Below are 24750 nucleotides of genomic sequence, written 5' to 3' on the forward strand. Positions count from 1 at the left end.
TAACCCTAACCTCCCCCCCTGTGCCTAACCATAATCCCCCCTCTAAGTGCCTAACCCTAATCCCCCCTCTAAGTGCCTAACCCTAACCCCCCCTTCCCTGCTGCCTAAACCTAGGTCCCCCGGGAAGGGCCTAACCCTAAGTCCCCCCCGGGCGCGCCTATCCCTAACCATCCCTCCCTCCCCCTAGCCTAGCCCTAACCCTCCCAGGGGGGGGGATGCCTAACCCTAAATCCCCCCCGGTTGCCCTAAACCTAACCCTCCCCCCCCCGCGCTCGATCGGGATGCCGGACGCCTGTCTCCCGGCGTCGGGGAAATGAGCGGCGTCTAGATATAGACGCCCGTCATTTATCCCACGGCGGGATAAAGCAGTCGGGAATCTCGGCAGCCGGCTTCCCGATTGCATACCATATTTACCGCCTTGGTACATTAGTTCCATTGTACTGTAGCTATTTTGTTTTTTTAAAAAGGCAACAGCTAAGTTACTGCAGTAGCTAGGGATGTTGGATAAACACTCACAGAAATATGCCAGTTATCAGTGAACAATTTGGGATTTTTTTTATTTAATTTATTTTTTTATTACTCTAAACTATTCTAGCAGTCAAAGAAAGACAGCCAGTACAGTTCTCAGCCTTTCGCAAAAAAAACAACCTTTTACTTGTTATAGCTCCAGTATATTGTGGTTAAAAGTAGGCGCCAACTATGATCTCCGTTGAGATGGCCACTGCACAGGCCACGCCTCCTCTGTTGACCACGCCCACAAGTACTGCCACCACCCCACATCACTAGTCACACAGCCGCAGCGCTTGTCTCAAACCCCTGCACCAGCACACAAAAGGCCCTTCATACATTTCAGCTCCAGGCCCATGTGAACTGGCACTGATTACTAGTACTGTGGGCACATTACAACAGTCAAAATAAATGGTATTATTTGGTATAATAATAGCAGCTGCGGACACCCAATCATTTGGAGCACACTTGCAGCGAGTTATATGTTGGTTTAGGAAAGTAGCAACAAGATATAACAAGTGTCAGGCTGCATGTACAGGAACTGTAGTCACAGTGGTGCCAATAAATGTATTGGGGATGTGCGCCGGACCATTTTTGCCGGATTTGGATTTGGTTCTAATTAGTCGTCCGGCTTTGGATTTGGATTTGCCAAACTGCGGTGACTGGCTTTGGATTTGGATTTTTTTACAAAAATTGACAAAAAAAAAGCTAAAATAACATAAATTAGTCTTTTTTTTCTTCCTAGAGTATTATTAACCTCAATAACATTAATTTCCAGTCAATTTAGACCATATCACAGCTTATAATATTGTTTTCAACATTATTGGCCATAGGTTGCAGTGAGCTGACTGGTTACTAAGCGACAAAGCAGTGGCACAACGACACAGACACCACAGTATAAAGCACATCTATGACACATTGCCACACAGCAGTGGCAGAAATGAAAAGTAGTGCACCCACCCAGTGGGGTACGGCCAGCAGAATCACAGTACTTGTTTACAAAGTAGGCTACGGCCCAAGGAGTCACAGTGCACAATCTTATTCACATTACACCGCACATAGTGCCCCTGATTCACGTTACACCATAAAGTAGTGTCTCTTATTTATGTTACGACACACAGTAGTGCCCCTTTTACACAATGCCCACAGTAGTGCCCCTTATACACAAAGCCCACAGTAGTAATGCCCCTTATACAATGCCCGCAGTAGTAGTGCCACTTATACAATGCCCACAGCAATAGTGTCCCTTACACAATGCCCCCAGCAGTGGTGTCCCTTACACAATGCCCGCAGCAGTGGTGCCCCCTATGCAGTCCCCTTAGTAGTAGGGCCCCCTATGCAGTGCCCCCAGTAGTAGTATGCCCCCCCAGTAGTATGCCCCCCATTAGCAGGCCCCCAGTAGTATGCCCCCCCCCCCCCCCCAGTAACAGGCTTCCCATTAGCAGGCCCCCATACACACAAAAAAAAAACGAAAAAAAAAAAAAGTACTTGTATCCCCGCTCCAGCCTCCGTCCGCTCTGCTGCCACGCGACGACGAGGGAGCCGGAAGATGGAGCTCCTGAGTGAGCTCCAGCCGGCTCCCTCCGTGCAGCAGCCAATGAGAGTCTGTGTGACTCTCATTGGCTGCTGTAACAAACACACAGCTGCCGCTGGCGGCTGTGTGTTTGTTCTGTGTAGGGCAGACCGCTATCACAGCGGTCTGCCCTACACAATAGGATCCCTGATGTCGGATTCTCTAGCGAGAATCCGACATCAGGCGGCCGCCGTTCGGGCCTCGAACGGGGATCCGAGTCAAGCGGGGAACACCAGAACAGGGTTCGGGTGGACTTGGATCCCCTATGTTCGGAGCGGTTCGGATTCCACAGAATCCGAACCGCTCATCTCTAAAATGTATACTTACCTACTTTTGCCCCCTCTCCTCCTGGAGAAGCCCGGAAGAGAGATGCAGCTGACTGGAGGTGGGGGCGGGGCCCAGGGCTACACGTCACTAGCCATTTAAATTTCATTCAAATAGCATATTGGCCCCGCCCTTCCCCTTATACCTGCGATTTGCGCCATTATCCTCCCTTTAGTGCCCACTTCGCTAGGAAGTAGGCAGGATACGGGAGGGCAGTCTACTCTTCTGGAAGTCTCCCATAACTTTCGGGAGAATAGGCAAGTCTGTGTTGATAGTTCCTATAGCAGATAAATCAAGAACATATTTATGGAGATCAAAGACTGATTTTGATCAAATATCCAATTTGTTATTTATAGGTCGATGTGCAATTAGTCTAGACTACTAAAGGCAGCTATGTAAGTCTCCACTTTCAAACCTCCAAAAAGAAATACAGGTCGAGTCTCCCATATCCAAAATGCTTGGGACCAGGGGTATTTTGGATATCGGAATATTACGTATTTTGGAATATTTGCATACCATATTGAAATGTTTTAGGAATAGGGCCCAAATCTAAACACAGAATACATTTATGATTTATATACACCTTATACACACAGCCTGAATGTAATTTTATACAATACTTTCAATAATTTTGTGGCTCAAACAAAGTTTGTGTACATACATGAAATTCATTTGTGTGTCATATACACCTTATACACACAGCCTATAAGTAATTTTATACTTTATTCTTAATCATTTTGTGCCTTAAACAAAGTTTGTGTACATCAAAAAGCAAAGTTTTCACTATCTCAGTCACGCTAAAAATATTCCGTATTTCGGAATATTTGGATATGGGAGACTCAACCTGTAATGTATTTCTTTACTACGGAGTTTGACCCCATAACTGGCTAATATAAAAAAAAAAATGCTTTTTTTTCTCATAAACCAAGTTTGGAATTGATTTCAAAATATATATTTAAATATTTAATAAAAAATATTGTCCATAGGCCCCCACTGTTTCAGTACCCCTTACCGAAATGTCAATGTATAATAAACCCCCTCCCCCAAAGAGTCAATAAAAAAAAACCTCTCCCATTCCCCTAAATGGTAAAATATTATCCCCCCCCCTCACACTTCCCCCACATTAGCCCCCTTTCATGCCTGGAATATGCATGGAGTTTGTATGTTCTCTCAGTGTCTCAGGTGGTTTCAGCTAGGTTCTCTGGTTTCTTCCCACAATCCAAAAACACTCTGGTAGGTTAATTGTTTGCTAGATTGTTTGTCCAAGTGATAGGGAACAGAGAATTTAAGATTCACTAGGGCCGGGAGTAATGTGAATGATGCCTAAATAGGAGATCACAGCTCTTCAGCACACCAAATAACATTTCATTGTTCTGGGTGTTCATTAATTTGAACTAAAAAAAAAATCAAGAGATCAGGATGTGAAATTCTCCAGAGAGCAGTATTAGCCGAGGATCAAAGTGCTTACAGATGGCTCTAATCAGAAAATATGTTCTTGTACTTACTTGAACCATTATCCTTAGTAATGTTAGATGTTCATCCAGAAATTCAACATAAGAAAGTCAAGAATCTCTCTAATGTGGGCGCAGAGTAATGAGCAGGACATGGAGCACACACAGAAACATGAGATGTACTACTACTGTACATACAAAAAGTAAATGTGTGTTTCTATTGTACAGCTATATATCTTGGTGTTAGTATGTAACCCCTTTTTAAAGTTACATCATGCTGTCCATTACTTATTTCTATAATTGATACAATAATCCTATGTAAATCTCACAACGCACACATTCCCGTAAGTGTCACTCTTTAGTCCCTACCATCTCCTGGCCTGCAAGGTTGCCAAACACTATACATTGTATTTACTTTTATTTTTTATTAAAATGAATCACACATTCACATTACTATTACACAGCAGAACTTCTCTAACAGTAAAAAATTACAGGGAAATTGGGCCACAAGGCTGGGAGGATTGGGTACGGGATGCTGGCGGTCAGAATACCAGCAGCAGCCTCCCAACAGTCAGAATCCCGACCCAATTAGGTAAGTCTCCTAACTCTAACCCCCCAACACTAGCCCACCTTTCCCAAAAATTAAACCTTAACCACTGCAGCCTCACCCTATACACCCTCCCCGCAGCCTAACCCTAACCCTCCTGCTAACACTTACAATACTTACTATCGGGATGGCGGCAGTTGGGATTCTGGCACCTGGATTCCAAATGCTGTTGGTATTCCGGCGCCTATATTCTGATCTCTGGCATCCCGGCCGCTCGGATGGTAACTACATTCCGGCTGGGACTACCCATGTGCTTGGGCACGCCTTGGCTAGTGTAGTACAGTCAGATTTTTTTCTGACTTCGTGACTTTTCTTACTGACAGATGTACGTTACACCACATTTTTACTGTCAGTAAATGTATGTATGGCTGATTCTCATGAAATACCTTTCTCCTTTCCTCTGTAATATTTATGTTAATATGTTATACTAGTAAAGTGACCTGGCATATTGAGGGTCACCTCAGTCTGACCCCAGGCTCGGCCCCATCCTCTCTCTCTGACCACTGCTCTGCCTTCCCCTCTGCTGGCTGTCCCATAACGCCAACCACCTCCCTTCCCCCCCTGCTAGGTCTCGCCCCACTTCCTATACTTACCCCATCCTCCTCCTAGACTAGGTCTCCTCCTAGCAGTGCGCATGCATGGTGGAGACGGGACAGACCTTACAGAATTATTATATAGATGTAATCCTGTAGTATGATGACACTATTGAACAATTCCATCCATTCCTCTAAAGCTTTAAAATGTTAACAGTGCAAAACCATGTTCACACAGGTGATGCTGAATAAAAGAGCACAATCCTATTTCTGTAGGGTCTACAGTGGCATCACAAGGGAGGGGATGCAGCCGCACAGGGTGACCCCATCCGAGAGAGTGACACTAAAATAGTAGAGCTGCAGTGGTGATGGGTGGTGGCAAGCCTCCAGCATGACATGGACAGGGCATGATACACGGTCGTCGTCCCCCCCCTCCCCCGGAACGGCACGAATCAGGGGACGTGACCTCACAGCCCACTTTAGCGCGCGCAAGGGGTCGGGAGGTGGTGTCATCACCTATTGCGACGCCTTTGATGGTCTCCATGCAGAAAATAAAGCTTTTAGTGAACTGCACATTAATCTTCTCAATACTTTGAGGTAAAATACTCACTTGATCATCATGCTCTTCATATCCTTATCTTCCCCTTCCCGCAAATCAAATTTACTAGTTAGTGAAAGAGAGATCTCAGTTTTTGCCATCTGACTAAGCGCGTTCTCTTTGTTGGGATCATTGGAGTCAACTGTGCCCTCACCTGCCACACAAAAAAAAGCATTTTGTCAATAATTAAATCTGTATAATAAAAAAAGAGGGAACGGCCGCTTACTAGCAGTGTTACTATACATTGTAACAATTTTATTTTTTTTCAAGAAAAACCAGGATCTGCAGTTTGACAAGATGCTAGTGTAACCCCATTTCTGGGAGCCGAGAGGGGGGGGGGCGGGTACTAATTACCCAGGCCCTTGCCCGTCAGCAGCCCAGCACACACTGCTGTTGTTGTAGTGGGAGAAGAGAGATTGCAGCAGTCTCTGCCTGGAGGGGGGCGTGATCACACTGATGGGCCCCCCCCCTTGGATTTGAGCCAGGACCCCTCCCCAGCACAATAGGCTTTTTATCTAAGGGGTGTGGCCACGCCTCCCACGATTAGGCAATGCCCCCTCAATAGTACTGGATCAGTTCACTATGGCCCTGTTTCTTGCACCCACAGTGCATACATTTTAGTCACTTAACTTTGTCCACTAAAGTAATTAGATATTTCTCCACTCCCCCACCACACAAAACTACACCGTAAGACACAGCACACGGCATCACTTAATAATGTCATTTAACCAAAACTGGCAGGATCCCAAACATTTGCGTACATGAAGTTAATAATCTTTTCCCAGTGTGACGTGACAGGAACATACCGCCAGGTAAATAAATACCAGCAGTTTGGGACTTACAGAAACCTTTGCACGTGTCCTCACAGACAGCAATGACATACATGACAGAGATGCAATGGCAACAGGAGAGGCTTCTGTGCCGGTCTGTGTGGGCAGTGACATGGCATCACTGCACTGCTTACTATGTGGGATGTATGTACTTAGATGAAGTGTGTATATTCTGCTTGTGTGTGTTGTGAGTGAATGGTCACATGCAATAGACTTATCAATAGGCAGACAAATGCCGCACTCTTTCACAGACAAAGCTCTACAGAAAGGAAAACTAATAATGAAACCATGTCACAAATAAGCAGATTTTATAAAACAAGAATGTATATTTTCTCATGCTAGAGGTAGAACAATGACTACAGTGATCTATTACACAGATTAAAACCACTGTTAATTATTGTTAAGCAAAGTTTTGCTTTGCATTTCATTTAACTCCAGTTAATATAAAGCATAACTCTATTGTCTTAGTAACTGTTCCCATTATCACTCTGTGAATCACTTCCCTTCGCCTCCTCGGGGGGACACAGGCGCCGATAGAGCATCAAAGGATCCGTACCCAATTCTGCTCAGGGAGGCATAGAGCAGTCTTCTTCCCACACTTTTACCAGAGTTGGATCATCCATTAGGAAATCTAGGATCCTGCCTAGGGACCAGCAGGTATTATGGGGCCCGGATTACTCAAACCCCTTTTTAGGTATTTTTTCAACTGGGTGGAAGCTGCCCCAAACCTGAATATTTCATAAAGGCCCCATGGGGCCTAAACCAGAATTTGGAATGTACTAGCAGGTTGCCGATCAATTTTGCTAAGATTATAATTGCCCTCGTGTTGTGGACAAGGCAGCGTATCACCAGAATGACATGTACTTTATTAAAACATTTTAATATAAATGCATTGAAGATATTCAGATTGAGTTCCAAAGTTTAGAATTTCTTTTTATGTTTTGATAAATTCTAAACAAATCGGACACTATTTATTCTGCCATTTGGTCAGTGACTATATACTGAGGTTTATCATACAATTGTTCATTCTCTCACTTCTGATACACACCCACTGTATATATATATACAGCTATTTTGGAGTGTTTTCTTTTGTGGACAAACTGTGATGTTACTGAAAACATGTAAATGTTTATTTTGATAATTTAGATCAGAGCCAGCCAAGACGTCGGTAGATCGCGACCAACTTCCTGCAGCAACTGGGAACGCTGGTCTCTGAAACGATCAGAGACTAAAGAAGCCTCTGATCGCTTCAGATGCCAGCATTTCCAGTAATGCAGTGCACGGGTGACGTCATGTCACCCACGTCATGAGGAGCCTGTGCGCCTGCTCAAGTTAGATCCAGTCAGCGGCAGACAGAGTCTACGCAGGCGTGAAAGTGGGATAGCTGATGGCATGGAATGGTGCCCAGCGTGAAGACAGGCAAGTACTGCACAGGGGAGTGAGGCATGTTCTACACTAGGAGGGGGCACCAGTACTGCGGCTACAGCATAAGGGGCACTACTGTGGACACTGCATAAGGGGCACTGCATAAAGGGCTCTAATACAGCGGGCATTGCATAATGGGCACAACTACAGGGGGCACTTAATAATAAGCACAACTATAGGGGCACTGCATAAGGGGCTCTAATACAGAGGGCATTGCATAATGGGCACAACTACAGGGACATTGAATAATGGACTCTAATACAGGGGGCATTGCAATTATGGGCACAACTACAGGAGGAACTGCATAATGGGCACAGCTACAGGGAGCATTGCATAAGGAGCACTACTACAGGGGGCATTGCATAATGGCACTACTACATTGGGCAATGCATAAGGGGCACTACTACAGTAGATATTGTATAAGGGGCACTACTGTGGGCAATGTGTATAAGGGGCACTACTGTGGGCAATGTGTATAAGGGACACTACTATGTGGTGTAATGTGAATAAGATCGTGCTGCAGTGTGGAGTCATTTGAATTGGGGATACTACTGTATGTGTGATTTCGGCAGGACAAACCCCTTGCTGTGAGGTCACACCCCCTTTTTTGCATACCATGCCCCTATTTCTGGCTTAGTAGATCACGAAAGGTTTTTTAGTTTTAAAAGTAGATCACAGAGTCCAAAAGTCTGCCCACCCCTGATTTAGATTATAGCAAGGCATTAGGCTAGATTTGTGTAACGCGGCTCAGAAGATTGTCGGATGGGCCCCAGCCCCTATGGCTTGTTTAATACAAGATTATAATGGAAGTCACTTATGTACTTGATGATACGGCAAAATCAGTAAACAGAAATCTCCCTCTTGCATTTGTCATCATGGTACATACAGTGTGTGTAATATGCGTGATACTGTGTATAATAACAAGAACTGTTTTACTTATCTGTTCAGCCGCAGAGCAGGAAATGACTTAACAAAAACAAGTCACTTTAATACAAATAATATGTCCACTGACACAGGCAATAAACAAAAAGAAAATAAATATAACCAACTTGTCATACCAAGAAAAGATTCCACGTCAGGGACGGTACCAAGTGCTTCCAGCAGCTCGTGCAGAACGTCATTGTGGTCTGGTGAAATAGCGTCCTGATGTTCTAAAAGCAGCTAAAATGACAAATAAAACAGTGAACTATTAATCTGGATTACACTATATTTGCCTGCATTGCAAACACACGGCTATAGATATAGAGTTACTTTTACCTGTTTGTGGTAGTGGAGCTGCTAATATTACAGACTATTATAGGAAGGTTTCATTTAAACATTTCTTAGCCCACAAATATCCATTATAATAAACAATAAAAAGAAGAAGAATGCTCGTTTGTCTTTACTAAGTATTAACACAACTTTCATATGAATAATAATTAGACAGGTAATGTTTTAGAATAGGTAATATTTCACTATAATTTCTACCAAAGGCGCTGTACACAGTCCTACATAACATACAGTCGCAGGGACCTCTTCATGGACGCAAATGGCGAGATTCTGTATACTGCGCATGCCCTGAAGTAACTTTATGCATTTTTGAGAATGGCCATCCTATTCTGCATTGGATGCAATTTGCCCGGATCTGTCTTTCCGTGAAATAGGGCGTATTGGGGCGGGAACTGGCATGTGGCAAAGCGATCACATGGGAGTGCCATGGATGTGAAACAAAAGCTTGGTGAGATTCTGAGAGGTGCGTACGGGGAAGGGAAGCCTGTTTCATACGGGTCTCTTGCACCTAGCATGGGGCTGGCACAAGTGCAGATACCAATTATATCAATTGCTGTGGTTTGCGGTCATAATACCAACAGTCGGAATCCCGACACCTGTCAGAATCCTGACCGCCGGCACATAGATGTTAAGTATTGGGGTAAGGGGGAGGGCTAGGGTTAGGCACTAGGAGGTGGTTAGGGTTTGGCTGCCGGAAGGGAGGGTTAGGTAGAGGCTGCCGGGAGGGTGAGTTAGGTTTAGGCTGCCGGGAGGGAGAGTTAGGCAGAGGCTGCTGGCAGGGAGGGTTAGGTAGAGGCCGCCGGGAGGGAGTGTTAGGTAGAGGCCGCCGGGAGGGAGGGTTAGGTAGAGGCCGCCGGGAGGGAGGGTTAGGTAGAGGCCGCCGGGAGGAAGGGTTAGGTAGAGGCTGCCGGGAGGGTGAGTTAGGTAGAGGCTGCTGGCAGGGAGGGTTAGGTAGAGGCTGCCGGGAGGGAGGGTTAGGTAGAGGCCGCCGGGAGGGAGGGTTAGGTTTAGGCTGCCGGGAGGGTGGGTTAGGTAGAGGCTGCTGGGGGGGAGGGTAAGGTAGAGGCTGCCTGGGGGGAGGGTTAGGATACTGATCAACAGCTGTCGGTATCCTAACCCTGCCATGATGCCGGCGTCAGGATTCTGACCACCAGGATCCAGAGTGCCGACATCCCGTACCCATCCCATTGCGGCAACAGACACAAAATCAATGGGTGGCGCTGGTTTGTACACGCATGATCCCCCGCATTCGTTGAGTGGATACTCGCATTACCATAATGTAGTAAAACACATATAACTACATGTCATTTACCTCAGTGTTGCTCATGCATGGCTACAGTAGCGTGTCCTCCCAAATGTCTGCCCTCTCTCACTGGTGGGGGTATATCTGTGAATGTCATGTTTATTTTCCTTTCTATATGTTTTGCTTGCTGATGCATTTTATGTGTTTACATTTTATTGGCCAATGAAGAAAAAAAAAAGCTTTTTATTTGATCCAAAGTTGAATACAGTTATTCTGTGCTGATTAGAATAGACTATAGCAGAGGTTCCCAAACTTTTTTGAATCACGGCATCCTAGAGTATCAGCATTGTTTTCATGGCACCCCTAAGCCAAAAGTTTGTTATTGAGAAAAAAATAAAGTAAATTAAGCTTTCCTGTCATCCTCAGCTTCAGTTATGTGGTGGTGGACAGGTTTGCGCTTCTGTTTGTCCACATATTTACATTACATTGACCATAAATAATTTGACTTGGTGTTGGACCACCAACCTAAGGCACCCCTTTAAGTGTCCCGAGGCACCCAGTTTGGGAACCACTGGACTATAGCCATAAACTAATCCTTATGCAGTCATAAATTGAAACAAACTGATAAAATGTTGAATAAACCTACCATTAAAAAAGTAACAACAACTTATCAATGCAAAATCCGAAATATAAAATGTAACACACTAATGTAAATCAGAACATATAGACTTGGAGGCTTGATTATAAACTACGGGCAACATCAGTATAAAAGTACACTTATAGCAACAAATGTGTCTGTAAAATAGGCAGATGACTAGTAAGTGTATAAGTATACCAAATCACATATACAGCATATCACAACAGAAACCATTCAGAACCAGATAGCATTCCATAGAGCACAGGTTCTCAAACTCGGTCCTCAGGACCCCCAACAGTGCATGTTTTCCAGGTCCTCTCACAGAATCACAAATTAAATAATTAATTCCACCTGTGGATCTTTCAAAATGTGTCAGTGAGTAATGAGTACACTTGTGCACCTGCTGGGTGACCTGGAAAACGTGACCTGTGTGGGGTCCTGAGGATCGAGTTTGAGAACCCTTGCCATAGATGACAAGTCTGGTTAAAGGATGGAGAGAGCAGTACAGTATGCCTCCATTATAGAATGCTAAGAATACGATTGCACAAATGGAGGTTGGGAATATGAGTTACACTATTTCCATCATCTATATTGTTATTATCCAATCATTAGTAACAATTAGCTTTATTGTTTGTTTGTACAATAATATAAGCCACAAAAGGCTGGCATGACTCCCAGGCTTAAACACAGATTATAGAATTAAGAGGCAGGTTCAATATAAATAAATTAAATTTGGTATGGACTTAAGCCATATTTCCCTCCATTATAAGGGGCCTTATCCTACATGCCAGGAATAGATCCTTTAAAACATGAAAAACAAAGAAAAACTTTTGACATAGGACATTGAGGTAACAGGTTATGGGACAACATTTATATTACAAACCCTTGTTGTAAAATCCATGTGTGCCATAGATCCAATAACAGATGCACAGGTTTTTTTGGAAACATGGAAGCGCAAATCAAATCTCACCGAAGACCATAGGGTGAGACCTGAAGTCCACAGCTCCGAGCTGGTGTAAAACACCGGTCGTCTTAGGACACTTCCACTCTGTAACAGCCCTATAAATCTTACATCTACACCCCTTTCAGTCATCATGCTCCATAAAAGGACATTTGTTTCTGCCCAACACTACAAAATCCGCACTTTACTGGGGACACCTTCACTCCAACACAGGCTCTGCCAATGTCTGCTCCGACATCTAGCTCCATAAATGCAGGTGCACAGGAGGAGATCTCTGAGTTACCCCCTACTGTAATATTAGGAGGCTGCTGTAACACGGGCTTTGACAAGTCAGGAAAAGGGTTCCTATATCTCAGTACAACCCCCTTTTCCTGTGGAAAGGCACATTATATTAATTAGTAACTTCTGCTTTGCATGGTTTTTTGATTTTTCCCACTCATTAAAGAGAGATCATTCCCATGGCTGAAAGCTGCTCACTTCAGGTGATACGGCTTTAAAAATGGGGATTTATTTATCTAGAAACAGATGTTTTCAATATTTTCTTCTGTTTATTTATTTCATGGTTTTAGCTTATGTTAACAAACGTCTATATATAATATAGGACAAATTACAAAGAGCAGGAATATTCTATTTCTGCAATTACTATTAAAAAAAAAAAAAAAAGAAGACAATATACAAATCCTATATATCAGAGAGTGGGAAATTTGATGTTCTCATTTGTTATTTGAAATAAACACTGACATAGAAGTCAATGGTGCAACACATTAGCGTCATCAGCTTCCAGTACGATATATAAATGCACGTGGGTGACTTAGTTTCCCTTGCGTATATTTCAGGAACCAGTTACTGAGAATAGCGAATAAAATGTTGAGTCAGCGGCTGCACTGACTATAACAGAATGTTGGAACTATAAATTCTGGCTACTGGGAAACGGGAGCAAAATAATAAAGAAAAAAAATGGTTCATCCAATTCTAATAAGATTTAGCTCATTTTGGGGCTGATTCTGAGTCCTACACAAAGGGCTGTAGTTTCCGGCAGCTGCAAGAGACACATTTTCTACCTTATGCCAATGTGAGTGTCCATACAGCTAATGCAGGGGTCAGTGTGTCTGCAAGCGGTAACCAGTACCACCCATTGTTTTTACAACAGCCACCGCATCCATCATCATAAGTATCTGCACTTGTACCAGCCTCATGCTAGGTGCAGGAAACCCATCAGAAACAGGCTTCCCTTCCCCATAAGCACAAAGCTTCCGATACATGCCCGTGACATTCCCCCAAGGGCGGTAACATGCGATCGCATTGTCGCCACCCAGTTCCCGCCCCCAAAATGCCCAATTTCAAATAAAGACAGATGCTTCCAGTTCCATCTGTCTCAGAATAGGACGGACATAAGCACAGATGTGTAACTACTGTGCTGTGTGCACAAACTCGCCATTGGCGCCCGAGTACTAAGAATCAGCCCATTTGTTTCATTTTCCTTCTCCTGCAATAGCCCAACCTCTGTGCCACATATGTTTAATGAGTTCTTTTAGTGCACCAATCCCTCCACACATGGTCAGTGTACAGTCAGGGCTAGATTTAATAGTAGCAATTGTGGAAGCAGGCTATATATTATGTAAAGTACTGTATTTGTATTCACCGGCAACACCACTTTTCCTACTCAGTAACCAGTAGGACAGTTTTTACGAATGTCTGGGGTCATATCCAAGTACATGGTAGTGCCACGATCTTCTTTTCTGTAACATGATAGGCAGGCTAAAGAATGGGGTGCGTAATAAAGGTGTGGTTAGAGAATGGGCAGATTTAAGGTACGAACAAATAGTTTTTGCAACACAAGCTTCACGCTTACGGGGCTCCAGTGGTGGAAAACTGTCTCTAGATATAAGGCAGTGTCAGATAGGTTAGATGACAACTAAAATGGTCCCATATTGTAGTGTAGGCCTGTTCCTTCAGACTGACCTGAAGCTACTTTGCAGATAAATTGACTGCTTAACAATACATTGTTCATACAGACTGTCACATGGGATAAAATTAAGAATACTTTGTTGTATCTCATTGGGCGTGGTATATTTTGTCGACACTCATTATGTCAACATGAGAATGTTAACATGTTTGTACTGGTGACATTAACCATGTTGACATGTTCATAATGTTGACATCAACCATGTCGACATTTATCTTGTCGACACTGATGTTTTTAGTTATCCCTAACCCTAATGGGAAAGACAGTAGGAAAATGTCGCCATTTTGCAGTTGTTGACATTGCGAATGTTGACATTTTGATCGTAGACTTTAGCTTGCAGACCTACAATTATTGCATATACATACCGAATGGGTATTGATAATTTCTTCTATTGAGATGTAGATCACCGGCTTGCTTAGTGTCACCAAATCAGAAAACTCATCGATATTGAATTTCTCCTCTGGCTCCGGAACCTCACAAGCAGCTTGAAAGAATTTTCTAAATAAAACAGATCACACTGACTCTTCATGTTTATTTTCATAATTCTTGCATAAATTATAGACAAGTGTAACATTTTACAGACATATATCCTGTATATTTCAGCATTAGGCGTCATCTCATTGCCTTTTTGAGTCAGAGGTTTCAAGGAAAGTCTTTATCTTATAGTCCTAATTGATTGATGTAAATTATAAGTGAAGTAGGAAGTCTGTGTCCCATCTCAAGGTAAAATAAACCATTGTAATATTAAGAGTCCACCTACGTCCCAATAGCTAACAATACTGGTGAATTCTGGTTTCCTTTAGCATATCAGTCAGATTAATACTTGTGTGGAGCATAAATGAGTATTATAATATAATTACAAAGGTTTATTCAGACTTTGCTAAGGGTACATATAGAGAAATACTTTGGCACTAATACCCATGCCATGTTGATACTGCTACCCGCTGTAAGACAGGATGCTTACTAACAGATCTAATACTATACAAACAAGAGATTACTATAGCCTAGATCACATGAGCATTCTGTCAATCACAGTCTGTCAAATCATCTCGCAGCCCCAGTGCCCACCTTGTGATAAAACTGGGTGCTGGCGCCATCAGAAAAGGATAAGCCTGCTGTCAGATGGTAAATAACTGTTATTCTATTCTGCTAACCCTTCCCTTTAGTGCATCAAACTGGGACATTATATAGTATGTGACGGCTGTGTGGATTTAATTGCAAAAGTGATGTATTCATGATTTCTTGTACAATGGTCTAAGTATATACGTATGTGTAATATCATGTGTGGCCACAAGATGCCCTCACACCAAGAATGTGATGTTTGGTAGCTATTAAAAAAAAATGCTTACAAAAGATCTGGGAAGGGTAGACGAACAAATTTGCTCTCTAGCCCCAAATCTAACTCTTCCGAATTCTAATTTTATTCCTCAATGGATTATGAATTACATTTTGTTACTCATATAATTGTGGGTTAAATGGAGACTGATCAGCCTATAAAAACATATAGGCGATAAGACCAAATGAGTCAAAAAAATACCTAGAAGGAGGCAATTCAATTCTCCACAATGTGGATTAATGCTTAATGCAGAATCAGTCTTCGCTCCCTTACCTCCTTGTCTCTATAGAGTACGAGGAAAAACGAACGAAGATACATCACCACAGAGTACCTTTGTGTTCGTTCAACAGGCACATCATGGAGAATAGAATTGCCACCTTAACAAGCTGCAGGTCATTGAACTGTATCCTGTTCCTAGCTGTATGCTGTGGAAATACCCTTCAAGTGCAACTGATGTCTACAACCAAAGCTTAAAGTTTTTTTTCTTGCCTCCTGATGTCATGAAGTGAACTCATAACACTTTAGCCATAGCTTCAAGGATTTACTGATCCAATTCACCAGAGCTACGGAGCTAACAATCTAAACGGCTTTGCACTGTGCAATCTGCTATCAGATTGGAGTACTAGGCTAGAATCAGGGCGGTGTTAAGGTTTGTGGGGGTCCCAGGGCAACTAACTTGTGGGTGCGCCTATCAGTACAATTGTCAATGTGGTATGCTAGATATGTTATTATGAAGTATAATGTGTAGATACTCCCAGCACCACAAATGTGTTAAATACACTGTTCACATTATGCCAAAGAGACCCCAGTTCACAATATGCCACAGTGCCTCCCAAGCTTGTGATTTAGCTATGTGTGGGTGCCCCTATATGTTTGGGTGCCCCAGGGCATCTGCCCTGCCTGCCCTGTTAGTCCGGCACTGGCAAGACTAATAACCCATTAATTATTTATCCAGGTGAATCAGATACTTTATTATATATACTTATTATACAATAGAAAATATTGTCAGTTACTTATTTTCGGGTAACTCTACAGGCTCCGGTACTTCTTGATGTAACCAAAATAGCTTTCAGAATCTTATTCTGACAATAAGGGAATGACAATGTCATCTAAATTATATTCTTGTACTAGTAATATTAATGAATATACTGTAAATAATAATTGTAATGATAAATATTAACCTGAACTTCTGGGAAGTCTGAGACAGGTAGCTGTTCATGGAGGACATATGGGCATTTTCCCCATCGAAGAGCTTATTTGAAGCAGCGTGCTGGAGGACTTTAGCCACAGAACCCAAGTTCCTCCTCTGGTCTGAATGAATCTGGCCTCCCGCTGTCATGTCAATAATGTCAAATCCATCTGGCGCGACAATAGCCGGGTTCATGTACCGGTAATAAAGCAGATTTCCAACAATCTAAAAAGGAAAATGGAAAACATGTAAAAGAAAATGGTCAGTCAGAGTCAAAGGAAAAGCACTGCATCATTACTTTGAGGATCATCTATTGCCGCTGATAAAAAAAAAAAAAAAAATCCTGGTGATACTCTATTCAAAAGTGAAATACACTTCTAAAATCTTTGGACAGCAAATGCAACACAGACATCCATGTCTGAGAGTCCAGGAATGACTATGAGTGTCCATGCAAGATGATGTTTTGCCTCTTTCCGAGTCCCGTTTTTTGGAGGGAAAAATCCGAACTCGGCGTCCAAATTGAAACCTATCCGAGCCTGTACATCCCTAAAATATATATATATATATATATATATATATATACATACACACATACATACACACACATATACACGTACATACATACACAGTGTGTATATATATATATATATATATATATTAAATGATAACCTGAGGAGCGCTTAATATTCACAATTTCAATCCCCTTTGGTAATACAGTATTGATATAAACATATAGATTATTTGTCAATGGAAGATGAGAGTTGACACACAAACCACTTTAATCATTCCAAAACACTTTATTAAAATTCAAAAATACATAAAGCTTTTCTTATTAGCATATAACCTGTCATTATCCCAATTATAAGGAACAGGATTATTGAACAAATCTTTGTCAATTGTGACGACAATCACCCAACCCGTTTCGTCGATCATGACTTCATCAGGGGTTCTGTGGCGTCTTTGACTTGCTTGTCTCAAAATGTGTAAAAAACACCCTTTTAATGACAGCTAATACTGGTTGATTCGTTAGACAGATCCTGAGTATTTTAAATCCTTAATTATAGGAACATATAAAGTTTGTTCCATCTTTCAGACTTAAATTCTGGTCTCCCAGGTTTGGATCTTGATTTTGATAGAAACCACCTTTAGATGTAAATGACGTGTATAATCCTCATATTGAGACAAAATATCTCCTTAATTGCTTGCTCCTGTTGTATAACAGATCATATATAAATCCCAGACTTCTCTAATGCTTCTTTAACAAAAATATCTTCCTTAATTACTTGCTCCTGTGCAAATCCCAGACTTTTCTAACGCTTCTTTAACAGAAGAATAGTCCTCCACCCTTATGGATCTGGGAGTGATTATATAACTAATGTGTTTGTAGTATACACAGTCAGCAGGTGGATGTTGCCTATGCTGGAAGCGTTTTGGATGCATTGGTTAATTGGGGTGAATTTCAGCTTCACGTTATTTGAAATCTGTAATCTTTTCATCAATTTCTTCTCCTGTTCCACAACTCCAGCATCTGCCTGTGACCGAGACTTCACAAAAGTTGGGACTTTTATCTTTGGTTATTAATACCATATACACTAGCAACATAGCAGATGGGATGATGTAATGAATGACACGCGGGCACGAGCAATCGTGAATACACAATATGCCATCCACACTATATATTGTTCCAATCCGCAATATATCGTAAGTCGGATCGTATAGTGTGTACCCTGCTTTAATCTACACACCAAAAGTATATCAAAACATAATATATACATGTATCCAAAGGACGCTCCAGACACGCGCCCTTCAGGATGTAGAGGTAGTTGCAGCATCCGGGCGACTCTCCACACTTTGTTGGCACAGATTTCTAGCATTAGTTTGACTGGAGCTTGAAGTCACTATGCCTTGTTCTAGGTAGTGCACAGTTGTAACTTTCCAACACACATCATGACACAGCCCCTTGTCACACATACTGTAGCCCTATGCTCAGATGAGGGGACTTGTCACACGCTCCCTTCTCCTCTCACAAGCCCAGCACACGCCTCTTATGCTGTGAACATTCTGATTGGCTACAGGTTGCGCTATCCCCACCCATTTCAAAACTGCAGATAACCTGGTTAAGCAAGAGATGAAGACTGAAAATAAATAAGTAAACCCTTCTTAAAATGGTCAAAACCAACATATATCAGCAACTTGTTTTCATATTATTGTGTGCATGACATAGAAATACACCAACCTTCAGGAGTTCGTCTTCTGTCGCGTCAGGAAATTTTTCATGCAGGGAGTTTTTCAGAACTTTGGCCACATATCTCATTCCATAACTTCATGAAAAGTAAAAGAAGGTGAATAACCCTTAGCATGTCTTAGAGAAAGGATTGGCTCCAACATAAGCCAACATAACAGAAATGACATACTGAAATATACACAAAGGTTTAAACTTATAACAACGTCGGGCTGGATATATAGTACTGGTCAGTACGCGGCTGGACCTAGAATACTCTCCGCGGATGAACACAGCGTGTGGCAGTATCTATAAACCAAGGTTTCTCAAACTTTTTTTTATTGCCACTGTTTCCTTAGATCTATTAATATTTATCAAGTATCTAGTTAAGGCTAGAAAATCTGGTGTATATGACATTTAGCTCTCCAGCTGTTATGACACTACAAATCCCAGCATGCTATGCCAGCTACTGGGCTTGCTGAGACTTGTAGTTCCACAGTACAGACTGACGCTTCATAGGTAGTATAATCCTGCTGCACGGATTTACAATGTGATATTTTCAGGCTGTTTCAATATATTGAATTCTTTAAAACTTTTTTTTTGTTCCTGAAGCAAAATGTAATGATGGCATGTACTGTGTGCATACAGGAAGGAAAGGTGCTTCGCTAGGAGGAATGTAAACTGCTAGAGAATATGTAATTGTACACTACATTACTTGCTGCAGGTAATGTATGGAATGCAGGCCTCATTTTCATTCACCCATTCCCTGGCGCAGGTATATTTTTGGCAGTAACTATACATACTACACTTCTGTATAATTAGGGCTCCATCTTTTTTATTTTATATGAATACCACATTCATATGTCCTGTGCTTGTGCCACAAAGTCAATCACTTGTCCCAAATAACGTAAATAAATGACAATAACGTCTCCCCATTTATCCGATGAACATGGAGTAACTATGGGAATCTAAGCTTTGGAAGTTAAAATATTTCTGGTGGAAATATGTTGTTTTAATAAATAGCAGATTAATAGCTATGCTTTATCCGGTTAACTATGCAGGTGGTGAACGGCTGAGGCAGCTAATCAATCCGTAAGTTACTGAACATACAATTATCCTGTATATATGAAAACAGGACCACATCTTTAGATATCACACAATGACATGCATTGCATATATAGTGTTCTTTAGCAGCTTAGACAGTATAAATGTAATCTGATCAATGGCAAAGTGCATGAGATGTTGTCAAGGTAACTCTAGCATTACAAAAATACACTGAACTTGATTTTTACTTCGCTCTACCAATGGCCAGAGCAGTTCAGTGTTCAGCCAACTTATAAGGGAGGATTCAGTTAAGAGCACGGTTCTGTCAGCACCTCACGCTGCGCACATTGTGGGTAATTATTACAGGATGGTAAACCTCGCTCAGTTTTGCTTGCTCCATGGGGTGCAAACAAGAAAGTTATCTGAAGGAAACTCGCTGCTAACAGAGTCTGCCCTACAAAGTGCCTGCACCTAAAAGAACAGTTGCCTGTATATGGAAGGATGTACAGCCTGTGACAGTTGGGGAATGTACAACTGAACAATTAGACAACAACACGTAACATATCCCCCTCCCACCAGCAGTTGTGTCAGATGTAGTGATTCAACTGTTTACAACAACATTTGAAGAAGAAAAAAAAGACAGCCCTAAGCACCAGCCACATAACCAGATTGTATTAAGGACAGCGGCATTACACTACACCTCGGTATAGGGGGCAGCAGGCTAATGACTGTCTCACTGTTGGAGCAGGGCAGTTGTTACCAAGCTGTAATGTTAGATGCTTTACCATTATTAACACATGGCGTGGCCAATGCATTTATGTTATAAATATCATTGTGATGCTCAAACAGTGACAGGAGATAACGTGACTACTTACGGGATGAGGTCGAGAGAGGAGAATATGGAGTGCAGAACTTTGTCCGTCACTGCACGTAAACTTTGTATTGAAGATTCCAGTTTATTAACTACTTCATTGTGCGATAAAGCCTGCTCCGTTGTAACATCGTACGGCAGCTTGCTGAAAATACGGACACAAATTATAGCACCGACTGACTGAAAGGCAATCTGCATTTAAGGGCGTATTCATGAAAGCTTGGAGAGAGATACAGTACAGTACCAACCAATCAGTTCCTGTCATTTTTCAAACACAGTGGTAGATGTATTACCCGGCGATATGGGGGAGGAATGGTATCCTGCTTCTCCCCCATGTATTAAAGTGGGGTTCGGTCTTAAATGACAGGGGTGCTATGCATACAAGTCATTATCGGCGCTGATAGCTACAAGATAGCAGCACCGATTTGCTGGGCAATGTTTGAATGGTCAGTGGCACAGACCGTTCCGACAGCTGCAGGTATCGATATTAACAGCTGTAGCTGTAGTTGCCCTAACACCACAGCAGGGACAGCACTGTCACAGACTACGGCGGCTGCCGGCTCTGGGTTGCATATGAGATCTCATGATGCTTGCGAGTTCCGGCACATGTCCTGTGTGCTCAGGCGGAGATGCCGGAGGGGGAAGTTTTCACTCCCCCGCTCCGGCAGATGAGATGTTAATACACCTCATCGGTACTGCTTCTTGCCTTGCTTCGGTAAAAAGGCGAAGCAGGAAGAGTTATAGCGGCACGATGCAGGACGCTATAATACATCTATCCCACATCATGTAAAGTGACAGTTAGAAAATTGTGAGAGATAAAGTGCCAACCAATCAGTTCCTCTCTCTCCAAGCTTTCATGAATACCCCCCTTACTCTCCACAAAAACTACTAACCCGTTACAGAAAATAGAAATTCCACTTAGTTTTTTTGGGGGGGGTTTTACATTTCTAAAAATGTTAAACATTTAGTCCACATACTATACACGGCTCTAAAGCCGAACACAACTGTCTCATCCATAGAGTTTGTCAAATAAAATGTTCTGTAGCTTCAAATGTGGCCGTTACCTACACACAGAGGAGATCTCTTCTGGGTTGAAGCAAAAATCATGGCTCAGTGATATAACTGGGAAATAATACATTGAATATTGGTTGAGTTCACAAATTAGGTGTCTCCACTATTAGTAGGTGATGGATAATAAATACATATGGTTCTATTATAGTGCAATAGGCCCTATAGCTCATGCTTATTTCCCTTCTGTGTATTATTTTGCTCTCAATACTTTATTTAAATCTGTAAATGATGAGATGCATTTTCTTTAAATTAAATACAATATTGTGTAAGAGAATTTTTTTTTTAAATGAGGTGAATTCATTATTTGTTACAAGGTGGAATATAGAAGAATGTTGGAGGTTTACATTACACATTTGTTCCTGGGATTCCTGCCACACGTGTCCAGCAGCACAGGTAGCGTGTGACATTATTGCACCGATATTCTGCATAGAACCTCATGCTTGCAATCGTGTGTGGATTCAAATGTATGTGACTGTCTCATCTTGCTTATTGCACCGATATTCTGCATAGAACCTCATGCTTGCTATCGTGTGTGGATTCAAATGTATGTGACTGTCTCATCTTGCTTATTGCACCGATATTCTGCATAGAACCTCATGCTTGCTATCGTGTGTGGATTCAAATGTATGTGACTGTCTCATCTTGCTTATTGCACCGATATTCTGCATAGAACCTCATGCTTGCAATCGTGTGTGGATTCAAATGTATGTGACTGTCTCATCTTGCTTATTGCACCGATATTCTGCATAGAACCTCATGCTTGCAATCGTGTGTGGATTCAAATGTATGTGACTGTCTCATCTTGCTTATTGCACCGATATTCTGCATAGAACCTCATGCTTGCAATCGTGTGTGGATTCAAATGTATGTGACTGTCTCATCTTGCTTATTGCACCGATATTCTGCATAGAACCTCATGCTTGCAATCGTGTGTGGATTCAAATGTATGTGACTGTCTCATCTTGCTTATTGCACCGATATTCTGCATAGAACCTCATGCTTGCAATCGTGTGTGGATTCAAATGTATGTGACTGTCTCATCTTGCTTATTGCACCGATATTCTGCATAGAACCTCATGCTTGCTATCGTGTGTGGATTCAAATGTATGTGACTGTCTCATCTTGCTTATTGCACCGATATTCTGCATAGAACCTCATGCTTGCTATCGTGTGTGGATTCAAATGTATGTGACTGTCTCATCTTGCTTATTGCACCGATATTCTGCATAGAACCTCATGCTTGCAATCGTGTGTGGATTCAAATGTATGTGACTGTCTCATCTTGCTTATTGCACCGATATTCTGCATAGAACCTCATGCTTGCAATCGTGTGTGGATTCAAATGTATGTGACTGTCTCATCTTGCTTATTGCACCGATATTCTGCATAGAACCTCATGCTTGCAATCGTGTGTGGATTCAAATGTATGTGACTGTCTCATCTTGCTTATTGCACCGATATTCTGCATAGAACCTTATGCTTGCAATCGTGTGTGGATTCAAATGTATGTGACTGTCTCATCTTGCTTATTGCACCGATATTCTGCATAGAACCTCATGCTTGCAATCGTGTGTGGATTCAAATGTATGTGACTGTCTCATCTTGCTTATTGCACCGATATTCTGCATAGAACCTCATGCTTGCAATCGTGTGTGGATTCAAATGTATGTGACTGTCTCATCTTGCTTATTGCACCGATATTCTGCATAGAACCTCATGCTTGCTATCGTGTGTGGATTCAAATGTATGTGACTGTATCTCTTGCATAGTTTTTTTTTTTCTCTTCCTGTATAGTCTGTATTGGTCAGTGAAGCATAGTTTATGGTATATATCTGGCCTGGTTTTTGCTCCAACTCAGAGCAAGTTATCTCCTTTGATCAGCAAGCCAATTGAGCCAGTTGTAGCCTGTCTTAATCAAGGGTTACCACTCCTTATATTCAGTCTAGGGGCAGCTGGGGCTGTTTGCAGCTGGGGTTAAAAACACCAAGTGTTAAATGCACAAAGTGTGATTACATAACAGTTAATCAAACAGTTGAACAAACATTGACCAACATCTTAGGTAATTTCAGATTAAGATAACATTACTTAAAATTTGTCTAAAAAAAAACAAACCTAAAACTCACCATGTACTACACATTTCTTTTTTTCAAATCCCTCCTTTGTATTTTCTCTAAGGATATAACATCCCTAACTCTCCCTGCATCTCCCCTCTCTGGGCACACTGCCGCCCTATTGAGTCACTCACCTCCTCTAAAAACTAATGAGATTTCCTTTCATCAAAAATTGACTATTACAGCCTCATTGTGTCACTATAAAAATGTTTTACACACCTACAACTATATCTACTTCTCCATTCTTCTGCTTTTATTATCTGGTGACATATCACCAAATCCAGGCCCCACACACGGACAGCGGATATACTATGGAATAAATATCCTGCAAACCTCACATGTCTCCCATCACCCTCCAAATCAATAAATGTGCCTTATAGAATTCACACTTGATCACAACTTATTATTTTACATCTGAACATCTCTTTACAATAACTACTTTTACCAATTTCTACATTTACTTGAGACTGCTGGTTTATACTAGGGGTGAGCGGGTTCGGATTTCTGAAATCCGAACCCCCCCGAGCCCCCCCGATCCGAGTCCGATCCGAATCAGGCTCGACTTTTCCCGCCTGACTTGGATCTGAAATCGAGGCAAAACGTCATCATCCCGTCTTCCGAGTCTCGCGGGTTTTGGATCCTATATAAGGTACCCGCGTCGGCGCCATTTTCTCACTCGGCTGTGGACAGTGAAGAGGGAGGGTGGGAGTTAGGGCTGGCTGGGCTGTGTAGTGTAGTGTAGTGTAGTGTAGTGCTGCTGTTGTCCACTACTTCAAAGTCCTTAGGGGCTGGCTGTGTTGTGCTGTGCTGCTGTTGTTAATAGGGGCTGTGTCCACTACTTCAAAGTCCATAGGGGCTGGCTGGACTGTGTTGTGCAGTCAGTTCTCCATAGGGGCTGTATCCACTCCAAAGTCCTGTGCAGTGTCCCAGTCCTAAAGGGGTGCTGTAGTGTTGTCCAGGGGGTGCTCTATCCATCAGGGGTG

At 42.3% G+C, this 24750-nt stretch overlaps 1 protein-coding gene across 2 annotated transcripts in view; it reads right to left on the reverse strand.

The window, feature by feature from the left end:
• IQGAP2 (IQ motif containing GTPase activating protein 2) overlaps nt 1-24750 on the reverse strand; it is a 319379-nt gene that overhangs the window by 20327 nt on the left and 274302 nt on the right. For both annotated transcript variants that reach the window (XM_088443725.1, XM_088443724.1), the window contains 6 exons: nt 20590-20730; nt 18686-18770; nt 16442-16674; nt 14290-14422; nt 8907-9009; nt 5606-5747 (listed from right to left, as the gene is read on the reverse strand). In XM_088443725.1, coding sequence (XP_088299851.1) covers nt 5606-5747; nt 8907-9009; nt 14290-14422; nt 16442-16674; nt 18686-18770; nt 20590-20730 — 837 coding nt within the window. The remainder of the gene's footprint in view (nt 1-5605; nt 5748-8906; nt 9010-14289; nt 14423-16441; nt 16675-18685; nt 18771-20589; nt 20731-24750) is intronic.

The sequence above is a fragment of the Taudactylus pleione genome, unplaced genomic scaffold (genome assembly GCF_031769625.1).
Source record: "Taudactylus pleione unplaced genomic scaffold, aTauple2 ptg000333l, whole genome shotgun sequence".
Taxonomy (NCBI): domain Eukaryota; kingdom Metazoa; phylum Chordata; class Amphibia; order Anura; family Myobatrachidae; genus Taudactylus; species Taudactylus pleione.